We start from the raw sequence: 13,703 nt of genomic DNA, 5'->3' as shown, positions 1-13,703 counted from the left end.
ATAATACTTGAAGCATCAAGGGAGCTTTTCAAAAAATTAGAACCAAAATGTACTGAAGAATGACTTCTGGTGGTTGGAGGAGCTCACAAAAATCTCCCTGCCCATTTGGGGGGATTTAAGTAAGTTTATTACATAAGAGAGACATGATATTATTTACTTGAAGAAAGATTTTGGCAGCTCACCGGAGTGAGGAGCTTCAGGTATTTATTTCAATCTAAAGTCCTCCCAAAAATGTCACAATGTCTGAGCTAGAGAGATGGCTAGTGGCTAAAAGCACTGGCTGCTCTTCCATCCAACCTGGACCTGACTCCCAGTACCTAGACAGTTGCTCACAACTATCTGTAACTCCACTCCCGCAGGATCTAACACCTATTGTGGACTCAACAGGTACCAGATACACATGTATTACCCAGATACATATGCAGGCAAGACACTCATACACATTAACATTTATTTAAAGAACTATTACCATGTCTGAAGAAGAAATACTTAGGTCATCTTGAGCTCCTTCGGTACCTCCATATTCTGGAGAGGAAACAGGTTTTCCAGCTGTCATGCTAACTATTTAGATAACTTTAAAGCTCAGTGCAGCAGCTTGCTATACTTGCATTTGAGGTTTTTATTTTTTTTTTTTGGAGGTGCAATGTTTCCTTTCATTACAGAGTAGCCTGCATCCTTGTCGTCGACTACTTCTTTGTCAAAAAAAAAGGGAAGTAGCCATAGCTCAGGCAACCTCAATTCCTTTTCTGTTCTTTTTCTTTTCCCTTGACTTATGTCATCCACATCTTCCCACAACCCTCACCATCTGGGGTATTAATTCATGTCAATATAACTTTTTGTCAGGAACTTAAAACGATTGTGGCACTCCTACCAATTACTGTCATTTGTCTAGATGTCTGCCATGTATTTAAGAAGCAATTATTTTGCTTTTTAACTAGGAGTTATTTTTATTGTTGACTACTCATTGCACATGAGTAGTTACATAAGGACATTTTCAAACAAGTATGTTATGTATCTTGAGCATATTTCCCATTCCATATCCCCCTTCCTTCCAATTTTTAAATTCCCCATTCAGTTTTTTTCACTCCCCAAATTCTGGATTGTTTTCTGCCTCCAGGATATGCCTCTAAAAATCAGTGTATCAAGATTACCTCACCCAGAAAAACCCTCAGATGATTTCTAGTTAGAATAACTCTAATAACTCTTACCTAGGAACACAGGTGGAGATTTATTAAAAAATTATGAATCTTATAATCTATATAAACTTTATAAACTATTAAAAATGTATACCTAAATTTTAAAAGGTATTCTTGTTTACACTTTCAGGGTATTTTGCATGCATGCATGTATGTGTGCCATGTGTATACACACAGCAGAAGAGGGTGTTGTCAGCTGTCCTGGGATTGCTGGGAACTAAACTGGGTTTTCTGGGAGAGCAGCAAATGCTTTTCAATGCTGAGCCATCTCTCCTTCTCAAATACATTTTGAAGCTGCATTTCAAAATTTTATTCACTGAGCTTGCCACTCAGCTTTGTGCTTGTTTTGTTGTTTATTTAGTTCATATCCATTTTCTTTACTTGGCAAATGAAGTTATCTATATCACACGCATGTGGGAGGCAGAGGACAACTTGAAGAATCAGTTCTCTCCTTCCATTTTGTGGGCTCCTGAGTTCAAACTCAGGTCCTCAGGCTCAGCTGCATGTTCTTTACCTGCTACATAACCATCCCAGTTCTGTAAGTGAAAAGAAATCTGAGTCAACTTAAATGGGATAAATATGTTCTTTGTGAAGGCTGAAGGCTGGACATTCAGTGTTTGGCTACAGATACTTCCAGGTCTATAACAAATTTGAAATGGAGAGTCTTTCTTGCATATTTTCAAGCTTGACTATTTTTTAATTGATTTTTGAATGGTAAGTGCTAACATGCAGCATCAAAATCTGTGGGTATAAGACAATCTAAAGGAAATATAAGAGGCACAAAAGCTGGGGATGTAACTCAGTAGTAAAACACTTGCATAACATTTGCAAGACTGTAGCTTCGATCTCGTGCAAAATACACACACATCACACATAAACACACTTATTGATTTATTGTGAATTGTAATCATTTGTAACTCTTAATCATGGATTTATTCCTCTTAGGGCTAGGCATTTTAAATCCTACCAGCAAATTTCACCTTAAGTCATGTAATGTTTCACTGGAACTTTGCAGATCATTTAAACACAGAACAGGACCTTTAGAACCTCAAAGAGCCCAGTTCTTATGTGGAAGCCACTGTTTGCTTTAAGCAAACTCTAAACTTGAAATCAGATCCAAAGTGGCATACTTACTAAGTTTATTTTCCTTAGTATTTGTAGTGCATTTGGTATGTAAATCTTCACTGTTTTACTTGTATTCATTGAAATTTAAAAATGCTTTTTAAGTCCGATGAAGAGAGGGTGTCAACTTCAACGGCTACTAACTTTGCTCTGTATCAGAAAACCATGACTTTCAGTAAAATAACACCCCCCCACTCTAGCAAAAAAAGCAGGAAGTCTTGGAAAGCTCACAGGACACCATGCTCTGAGGTCAAGACCCCTTTGCTGCCACTAGGCAAATAATAAGTAATAGTGACTACTTGATGGGTTCAGACCCAAGGCACAGTGTGTTTTCAGATTAGAGGTTACACTGATCTCAAAGATTCAAGAGCTCTTCATATAAGTGATTGTAAGATTAAACTTATTTTTCAAAGCATTCCAAGTTTTCAGACTGCTTTATGTGATCCTTCTGAATTTGGATCTGAAAAAGGAACTGGAACCATTTCTCCAACACAAGCATTAGATGAAGGGATGGCTGGGCCCATGCTGCCATCTTGTGGCCATAGTCCCTGGGTAAACTTGTTTGGGAAATTGGTAATATCTGCTCTCTCCTTTGCTCCTAGGAATGTGATCAAGTTCATATAGATGATGTTTCCTCAGATGACAACGGTCAGGACTTAAGGTAAGCTATACCTTACAGTCTTCCATTTCCTACAGAAATTCAGCTGTGGAATTTTGCACATGTAATTATTTCTTTTATTTCTTTTTAATGTATTTTGGGTGATGCAGTACCTACAGTTTTGCAACTGATGGCTTCCATGCAGCTGCAAGTAGTGCGAACCTTTGTTTGCCAACAGGTGTGAGAGGAGGAGTGGACTGGATGAGGAAGTTGGCTTTCCGTTACAGAAGAGTAAAGGAATTATATAACACCTACAAGAACAATGTCGGAGGTACGTGCGGCCGATTCCATCCTGTGTCAGCACCCTGGGTCTAGGTAGAATTCAAGCTGTAGTTTCATAGTGGACATTGGCCTACTGAAAAACAAATTAGCTAAAGGCTCTCATTGAAAAGTACTGAGGCCGAGTTTTTGCTTTCCTTGAATTACTTGGGGGAAATTGAATGCGCCCCTATGAAAAGACTCAGCGTTTCTGTGTGAAAGCTAGTGTTCTATCAAGATTCCAGCAGGATATTTACTTTGCTTCATTGCTAGTACTCTATTATTATCAATGAAAAATAGACAAAAGAGGTGGCCAAGAGGCCTTTGTAAAACCGAAAGCTGTGACAATCTCTGTCTGTCTGTCGGTCGTCGGTCAGTCTCTCTCTCTCTCTCTCTCTCTCTCTCTCTCTCTCTCTCTCTCTCTCTCTCTCTCTCTCTCTCTCTCTGTGTGTGTGTGTGTGTGTGTGTGTTTGTGTGTCTGTCTGTCTGTCTGTCTCTGTCTGTCTCTGACTCTCTCTCTCCCCTATCAGAATGTACAAACAATGGTTTGTGCAAGTTCAAAATGTGTTACAGATCTATTTGATCTCTTTAGAATGTGCACATCATCTGACAATGTACCTTGCCACACAGTGTAGTGCTGTTTATATTCAGTGTGGGATTTAAAAGTTCTAATACTCCGTAGGCAGTGTCTAAATCACATTATAGTTATCCATATAATTTGAGGCAGTATTTAAACCATTAACCTCAAACTACCACCCTGGCTATACTTCTCCATATGGGAAAATGGGTCCTCTTTTATTGTTAGAATCAATTTTATGTCAACAGATTCCCAAAATTAGTTTCAAGGTTGATCACATGTGATTCTTCCCACAAGCTGTTCGATTTTCTTTTAGAAGGAAATGTGGAGCAAAAACCAAAGTAGTCAGGAGAAAATGATTTTCCTAAACACATGTATGCATTCTGTATGTGTGTATGGTCACATGTATGCCATAGAACAAAATAAGTAAAATTTTTATCCACAGAAAATACATTGCACCCTCCAGTTTCACCTGGAGGATGGGGGCTGTGTGTTTGCTTCCAGTATTTTCTAGCACTGAATCACATTAAATGCTCTTTGAACATTCAGTAAGTGTAAGAAATAAGGCAGAACCGCAGACTATGTGAACATTTGAACCAACATAAATTTTGTACAGGGAAGAGTTTTATTTCCAAATAGATAACTGAGCCCTGCTCCAGCTCCAGGTTGTATTTCCTAAATCATTCTGATGCTTTGTACAAGACACTGTTGTAAAATAAAATCGATTTTGTAGGTAAAAATCAATTGTAAATAACACATTTAACTTCAAAAATAAAAACTAAACACTCATTTGAGAGGTCTGAAACATTTGTTATCTGTGTGTCTTTCCCCCATCTTACACAGAATTGTTAAAAATTACTTTAAAATTGAGAAGACTATTAATATATAGTCTTGTATCTTAGTTACTTTATGATGTAAGAGTTTATTTTCTGTCACTTATCAGCATCTTTTAAGTGAAATGTAGAAAATGAGACTTTCTAGAAAGTAAAAGTTTTAATTTTTAATAGCTTCTATTGTAAGTGCTGTGTATTTGCTCCCAGTATCTGAAATACAATTTGAGTGAGAAACCTTCCTATTGAATGGGTATTTATGTGATCTTGTTTTATCATGAAAGCATGGCTGCTTCGCTTTTCTTTCTATTTTTTCTCCTTCCCTTCCTCCCTCCCTCTCTTCCTTCTTCTTTTCCTTCTGTCAGTGTTGGGGCCTCTTACATGCTAATCATGTGATCTATCACTGGTGAAAATCCCAACATCTCTGTAAGCTAAAATTTAACATGCCTACTTTTTCTTCCCACCACTCCTTGTACTAGGATAGTATTCCTTGGGATTTTAAACATAGTTATTAATTTCTTTTTAAAACACAAAATATCATTAAGTGCAGACACTAGATTGCGAAGCATTGAAACAGCTACATACTGATTCTGGCAGTACTTTTCCAAAGTGAGACTGTAATTATGAAGAGACAATATTTTTAAACAGCACATTTGTGTTCCTGGACTGGAGGGACCCCACTGCTCATCCTGAACGGACATACGCCAGCCTCATCAACGGACTCAGGCCTAGAATTTGCTGAGCCTTCCAGCTATTGTGTTAGATTCCAGGCTCTGAGAGAGGGAAAAAACTGGGGTCTGCCTTTCCTGTGTCATATCTGAGTGTCCAGCCAAGTGTGTGACCCTTAGTGTTGTCTAGTAAGAATTCATTGAATGAATAGAGAATAGTAAGCTCTGAAAGAATGAATTCATGTTGATATAAGTCTGTACCTCTTTATTTATGACACAACCAAAATAAAAAATTGTTTACCGTAGAAGAAGAGATGCCAAATTCCATATTCCAGAGACAGTGTTCAACTCCTGACTGCACCTTGTGTTTTGCTATTTCAGGACTCCTTGGCCCAGCCAAGAGGGATGCGTGGCTGCAGTTAAGGGCAGAGATTGAAGGCCTAACAGATTCCTGGCTAACAAATGCACTTAAGTCTTTATCAATTATTAGTACTAGGTAAGTGGGATCATGGCCCTTCTACTTCAATTACATGAAAGACCTGGGTCCAACAGCACAGCAAAGCAAAACAGCTCCAATTCCTAGCATTTCACCACATCCAGTGATTCTTCAGTGTGTGTGTGTGTGTGTGTGTGTGTGTGTGTGTGTGTGTGTGTGTGTGTGTGTGTGTCATAACTACTGATAATCTCATGGGAAAATCATATAACTTGTCATGAGAAGGAATCAGTGCTGTGTTGGTAACAAAGTCCGAAGGATGATGACAAAATTAAAAGGGGACTTTTAGTAAAAAGACACATGGTTTAGATATAATAGATAATATGCACCACTTAAATTCATCAGGAAAGCACAGAAAAGCTCTTGACAACCTCTTGTTTTTGCAGTGCTTTTATAAACTTGTTAATAAAGGTAACAAAATTACAAAGATTTCAAGTTGTTTTTCAACTTTGTACTGTCAACAATAATTCAACAGTAATATAAATTTTGGAAATCATGGCTGATGGGTGAGATTAATATTTTTCTTTCTTATTCCATAGTTTTATTTCTGATATAGATGAACCAATAAATACACAGTTAACCAATGTGTGGGTACCAGGCAATAAAAAGAGATGTTATCCAGACAGATACCAGATACATAAAAAGTTTGCCTGAGTGAATGAAGAGCCGAAAATTTAGGAAATGAAAGTAAATTTATGCATCAAATGTGGCATGTGGTTCTTTCCTGGTGGCAAGATCAGAAAAGTCACCAACAACAGAAAGTCCTAGTGGTGGGGGCTTGCACTTAGCTTCCTGTGTTGATTTGGGCAGACACAAGAATTCTGTTCAGTTAGTGGTGTTACATTATTATGGAAATTTTGACAGACATGAAATCTTCAAGGTCCATTTTGGTAGTGCCTGGAATTTGGTGTGTAGAAACTGCACAAAAGAGAAAACTGCCATCTTTTGACAAAGACTCTTTTGACAAAAGAGTCAAGTGTGGAACAAAATTGTTCATTGCAAATGTGTTTGAAATGTTGGGTCCAAAATGGGTTAGATTTTTAGTCTCTAGAAAGGTGAGGATCAGAATCAATGTGTAGAAAGCTCAGGAAGGGCATTTAATTCTGCGTGCGAGAATTGTCTGACAGACAAAGCTGCTTGAGCATGCAACTTCCAGCATCATGATGCCTGTACCTGGGACACATCAGCCACAGGTCCTGCAGGAACTGTGGGACACAGAAAACTTTGAAATCGCATACAATCATGGGCATATCTCCAAGAATTTAACCAACAGTTCATTTATATGTTTTTTTATAAATTAACTTAAAGCCACCTCAAAAATACATGACCTTAAATGAATAAATAAATAGAAAAGAAAGGCCTGAGTAAAACAAGCCAACCACCAGTGACTAGGTAGCTATGATGAAGCTTGCTGAATTATCCATATATTTTAGCACTTACACATATTTGAAATATACACAAACCCCAAAAATGTAAGGAAAACTTCTTTGGTGAATTATGTGTCAGAATGTCTGTCGGCTGCTAACACTGGTGGTTAAGTCCTGAAAGAGGAGATTTCTTACAGAATTTAGAAACAGCAGTGGCAATTTTCACTCTTACTGACAGACGTTATTTACTACTGGAAAGCAAATCCATGCATTTCATCCCTAATAGGAGTAACTGTGTAAATGTCTTGGTAACGACAACGCAGCTGATCCCTGCTCTGGCGAAGATCCTGCTCTACAGCCTAGGAGGTGCTTTTCCCATTGAGAACATTTACAGTGCTACTAAAATAGGTAAGGAAACTGTTTGAAATTCTGTACGAAATGTAGTCTCATCTGTGTTTCACTGATGTAGTTATATTTCTGCATAATTCTCTTTTAATCAATTTTTCATTAACATATCCAGAAAATTTGGGAATGCTTCAAATAACAAAATCACATGTAATTCATGACAGATGTATATATTTTATGAGAACTCTTAGCTAGTAAAATGCTAAAGTTGGTGTTTAGGCAATCCTAACTCATTCTGCTCATTTTAAACAGGATTCTAGCATGTATTGTCTTAGTAATACATGCTACAGCCATAGTGTTTAATTGTTCAATTAATATGAAATGGAATTACATCTTTGTATATGCAATAATACTGATCTAAGGTTAAAATAAAAATACTATTTTGGCATCATTGGAAAGTCTCATCTTAATTCCACCATCAATCAAAAAATAATTTCAGCAAAAAGTGAAAATTATTCATAAAGTGGAATATGTAATTTTAGCATTCATTACATGAGTGTCTGGGATATGCACTTCTCCCCAGTACACAGAACTTCAAGTTCTGCCATCTTGAGAGAGTTAAAGGAAGACAGAATATATTTCCCACTATCTGTGGAGGAAACTCCTAAAAGAATAAATAGTTCATGCCATGTGCCCCAAAGGGCAACAACATTATCTTCTGGTGCTTTGATGAGTTCAAATATCCTAAAAATTTCCAACATAGCTAGCCCTAATTCTCATGAAGGTTGCAGCCATTTGAGGAGAACAGTTAGGGAGAGGCAAAGTTTCTTAAAGTATATGTCACATGTCACACTACAGTCCCATACTGTGTCTAGGAAGACACATATTTTATACTCATAGGATTGACAGATAGAATATGATTTTTCTTTTTGACAACACAAATGTTTTTAATCCAACTAAACCTTTCTTTTACTTAAAGGTTGATATACTTCCCATTTGTTCCTTAAATTTAATGTAAGAAAGTAATTATTATTTTCCCTTGTCACTAGTAATTTTTGTTTTAGCATGCTGAGCTAGAGATTAAGAAAGGAAAATGTCAAAAGTAGTGATGGCTGTACAAACATTCTTGATGGAATTCAGGAAAAGATGTCAATGTTATAAAGATAAAGCATGAACAAGATGTCCACAGCAATACCTCAGTGTGCAGTCAGCAAATCTGCTGCAATCACTGCTGCAGTCATTCTGACAGCATGCTTGATATAATTAATCTGACTCTATGTGCTCTCACAATCTTTTTGAAAGGAATCATTTATCAAGGTAAATATTTTAGTATTTCCTCTTTCCTTAGAGATGTGACTTCAATGTTCCCCAACTGACTTGCCTATCCAAAAGATAACATTGGTTCTTAGAATCAAACAAATGCTGTAGAAACTTCTCTTCTATTTGCCCAGAAAAGGTGTTTCACTGCTCTTTCAGTGGAGTTAGAAACACACTAACATGTTATCAAGGTCAAATTCTCAAGCCTACTGTCTTTCTTAGAATATCAAAGTGTTTGTTTAATAATCAACAATTAAAAGCAAACTTAATCAAGTGTTCATGTTGATTTGTAAATGCAGAGGTCCTAATGTCATACCCTCATTCCAGTACTGTTCAAGAGAAATTAATCTAACACTTTGTGAATCCCCAGGTTCATGGGTACCATGGCCAGAGGAATAAGCAATGCATTGTTTTTCAGGCAAGGAAAGCTGTTTTGAGCGTATAGTGTCCAGATTTGGCACTAACTTAACTTATGTTGTGATTGGAGATGGCCGAGATGAGGAGCATGCTGCCAAGCAGGTAATTTCGCTCTGAACTTTATCTCATTTATCTTCCAGGAAAAGAAAGTTGCTTTGAACGAATAATGCAAAGGTTTGGCAGAAAAGTAGTGTATGTTGTAATTGGGGATGGTGTAGAAGAAGAGCAGGCAGCAAAAAAGGTAACCTGTCTCAAGCAACGTTGCTGTGGCACTTCTAGTGCAAGCCTTTTTGTTTGCGTTCCTGTAGTTTGGCCCAATGGCAGCTTGACAAGTGATTGACGCTCATAGATGCCAATCAGTGAGAGCATGAGAGGTCAATGTTGACCTGCAAATAAACCATTTGGAGTCTAGCATTTTATTCCTGGATTTCGATAGGATATACAGGATAATTTATTGATATTTATTCAAATGTGAGCATTTAGAGCATATATTTAACACACACAGTGCACACAGAGATAGATTGGGGGGGGGGGAAACTCATGACATTTACCAGATGAAGAAATTTAACAAGCTTATAACACAGTCAGTGAGGGGGGATCGTGACTCAGATGCCACATGTTCTCCTGTGAGTGCCTGGAGACAGATGGGTTCCTTGATAGCTAAAGAACTTGTAAGAAGCCTTATTAAACAGCATGGTTGGAATGGATGTATTGTTCCTACTTTCTGTGCCAACTTGTCTTGGAGTCTTACTGGCAATGTTCCTCCCATCTAGAAGTTTCTCACATGTTTCAGTGAGTCACTGGCATTTGAGTGCCAAGAGATCTTATAGGCCCTACTGACTTAAATAAGTTTTTTATTGGATGCATATTTCCGATGAGGAACCAGGGTAGTTGTAATCACTAAGTGGTTGATTCAGCATCAGAAGAGGAATGGTAGACGTTTGTTCTCCACACCAAACAACATAAACCTGTGCCCTCTACTTCCTTTTCTGAAGGGCCACAAAATCAAAGAAACTATAAGTGATATTTTAGCTTATAAAAAGAATGTTATAATTCTCATCTATGGCAGTCTAAATCACTTTCTAATGAAGCCTCCACTAGACACATATATCACAGTGTAGACCCAATTTCTGATTTCTATAGAATAATCAGAATAAAAGGTTTCATAGAATTTATGAACATAACAGAAAGACAAATGATTAATGTATCCAGTCAACTCAAACCCAGCAAACTGAAGGAAGGGAAAGTGTTCTGCTTCAGAAGTTTTCAGGCACCATCAGCACCTGTCCATTAGATACCTTGTGCTTTCCCCATTCTGTTACAAGAGCTGGTGACATAGAACTCCCTGAGTGTTAATTAGCAGTGGCTGTGACTCAAGAAAGCACACTGGCCCCAAGGACATTCTGTATAAGGTCAGCTGTGCAGCCTCAAACAACCCCACCTGCCCTGCTGCCCGCTGTTTGAGGTGTTTAAGTTGTACACAGTTGCCATCTTCTCTGGAGTTTATGGATGTCTATCTTATGGGAGTTTATGGTTTTGATTTTCCATGTTGGCACCATAATCACACATAGCAAACAACAGACCTTTAGCCAAACACGAGTATGTCTTTAGCCTATGTGAAATTTATTTATCTCTGGGTCAGAACTAATAAAGCTCACATTTCCAAGCCAGTAACAATGTGTGCTTTTCAGAATTAAGATTTATCAAGTCCACTATAGTAATCCACACTGGGAATTGTAGATTATGAAGATACCCTCTGCTTTGCAGCTGCAGGGGCAAATAGCTTGACTCCAAATGGATCAAAACTTTGGATATAATGCTATTTTCAAATGGTTGTTTAAATAGGTACAGTTTGGGTGATGGTCAAAAGCTGTGATTCTATTTGGAAACACAGGTGGCTGGTTTCCCTAGTACCCAGAATGCATGCTTTTCTTTGAATGTAGAAGTAATCGCATGTACAAACATACTGAGTCCTGTTTTATAATTACAAATAGATCTGAGCTGAAATGAAAAACGTTACACTTCTCAAAATTCTTTGCTCTAGTTGAACTAAAACCTGTGTTTGTGAAATTTAAGTGGGGGGGGAAATGCCAAATCTTGGCAATAAGAATGATAACTGCACTCTCCTCTATACTACATGAGATATAATGTAATTTTAATTTTTCTAGAAGCCACATTCAAAAGAAAAAGAAACAAGTAGAGTCAGTTTTAATAATGTATGTTAATTGGCCCAAACTGTCACAAATATTATATATCAACCACCTAGTCTATATAAGAATTATTGACACGATGTCTATATTCTTGTGTTGGCCTTAGTCTCATTTTAAAATTCAGAATGTATTTTAAATTGACCTAAACACATTTCAAATACTCATAACCATGTGTGGTTGATGGCTACCATACTGAGCAGCAAAGCTATGTAAAAAATAGTGATTATAATAAAACTCCATACTAAAGTAACATATTTTTCATATATATAATATATATATTATATATATATATATATATATATATATTCACTGCCTACAAGACTACATTCCATTCACATTATGTCCTAGATGTTTTAAGTTCAAGCTAACAAATAATGCTATTATGTTGTAATTTACTATACTACATTTTTTCATTATCATTATTCCAATGAAGTCTCCTCCGATATTATTTCCAATCAGTCTCCTCTGTAAACACTAAATGACACATGTGTAGTAAATACATACATCCCTGGAGAGCCACAAACCAATATACCATCAAAGAGTTCTCTATCCACATGGGGATGATATGTCCTCATTAAAACTAAGTTTATGTCCTCTCCCTCTCAATCTCGTACTAGCGAAATAAACCAGGCCACCAAGTGGCTTAAGTTATTAGTTATCCTACACAAGTATCATTGAATATTATCAATTATAATATTTATTTAGTCCGGCCCCAAATTGTTTGCTGTGTAGGTGGGAGGTCACTCTTTGCCTCTCAAATTGTCAAAGGCCTATGGGTTTAGGAAGATCAGAGTCTAATTTTGTCTTATTTTTAATCAAGAAATCAACTTTCAAAAGTGGTGTGCTGATAGTCTTGTCCCTCATCCACACAGGATTTCTATGCCATCTTGCTTTCTCCAATGTTGACCTTGGTAATGCTAATTTACAGAGCATAGAGTAAACCATGCAGAAAACTCAGTATTGGCTGTTATATGCTAAAGTCCAGTTCAGATCTATTTCTTGGTTCCTTAGAAATTCCACATTGGTACTAGCAGACCTTCACCTGTGGCTACCCCTCTATTAAACCCCCTCCCTTGAATTTGGATGAGCACCACATCCTGGTGCATGCTGCTGTCTCCATGGGATGATGGTTATGAACTCTCTCCATTCTTCATTCCTACCCTCTCCCTCTCTCCTCTCTTCTTGTCTTGCCTACACAGCACAACATGCCCTTTTGGAGGATATCAAGCCACTCGGACCTCTTGGCTCTACATCAAGCACTGGAATTAGAGTATTTGTAACTGTATTCTCTAGCTGGGGATCCATTTTTTTATATTTCAAGTACACTGAATTTTTATGTGTGATCCAATGCCGCTGGCTTCTTCTACACACATAAATGGTCTTAAAGGATGAAATCAAACTTGGAATGAAAACTCCAGAGTGAAGAATTCAGGTTGCTGAATGGGATTAAACTTTAGTGCTACAGCAAGGAAACTCTATGGTCTTATTATCTTTACAATACTTTCATGGTTTAAAAAAAATCTGTGGAGGTTGCTGACATACACCAGATGATTCCTAACTGGAATTTTAGTAATGAACTCGAACCCTCCTGAACCACAGCACCTATTCTGCCTCTGACAAGGTGGTCGAAAACATTCCTCAAAATGGGAGCTCTTCTCAACCCTGAGGTTTGAATCTGACTTTTAGCCTACCTAGCCCAGAAATCTGAATCTGAATGCACTCAGACTGTATAACGACAGTCCTATCTAGACCTGTAATTTGTGTAAATTTTGATGGAAATAATTTACTGTGACTTTATTAGCAGCTGAATCTGAAAGTGGATGCAATTTTTCTTTTATTTGTCGGGGCGGGAAGTGGGCTGGGGAAGTGGGAATATAATATTGTCTCTTTTTTAAGTTTGGCAGAGAGAATGTTCATACTGATGTGTTGTGCCTTAAAGACAAGACAGCATTTGTGTGTTACAGTGTAACTTTGGTTAAAGTCTCTGTAGATAATGAAAGACAAAAGCAAACAAACAAAAAACAAACCTACAAACAAATCAAAAGCCTTTGTAATAATTCTTCGCATGACCAAATTTAAAATTTTTAAGCTATCAGTTTAATACTGAATCAAAAACAAACTGAGGATTTTTTAGAATGAGAAACAAACAATAATAATACAGCCATGGGTTCTGAATGATTCCAGTAATCAGTAAGAGTCAGCTATCTGAACATCCAATCATAAGCAAAAGGTTTGGGAAACAGTG

At 37.3% G+C, this 13,703-nt stretch overlaps 1 protein-coding gene across 2 annotated transcripts in view; it reads left to right on the top strand.

The window, feature by feature from the left end:
* The window catches only part of Eya4 (EYA transcriptional coactivator and phosphatase 4), a 64,652-nt gene extending 51,914 nt beyond the window's left edge, over nt 1–12,738 (top strand). For both annotated transcript variants that reach the window (XM_035439078.1, XM_035439077.1), the window contains exons 11-16: nt 2,921–2,979; nt 3,087–3,247; nt 5,691–5,805; nt 7,456–7,577; nt 9,389–9,489; nt 12,658–12,738. In XM_035439078.1, coding sequence (XP_035294969.1) covers nt 2,921–2,979; nt 3,087–3,247; nt 5,691–5,805; nt 7,456–7,577; nt 9,389–9,489; nt 12,658–12,738 — 639 coding nt within the window. The remainder of the gene's footprint in view (nt 1–2,920; nt 2,980–3,086; nt 3,248–5,690; nt 5,806–7,455; nt 7,578–9,388; nt 9,490–12,657) is intronic.
* Nucleotides 12,739–13,703: the final 965 nt, after the last annotated feature.

This window comes from Cricetulus griseus, chromosome 2 (genome assembly GCF_003668045.3).
Source record: "Cricetulus griseus strain 17A/GY chromosome 2, alternate assembly CriGri-PICRH-1.0, whole genome shotgun sequence".
Lineage (NCBI taxonomy): Eukaryota > Metazoa > Chordata > Mammalia > Rodentia > Cricetidae > Cricetulus > Cricetulus griseus.
This window is presented reverse-complemented; position numbering and strand designations above follow the sequence as displayed.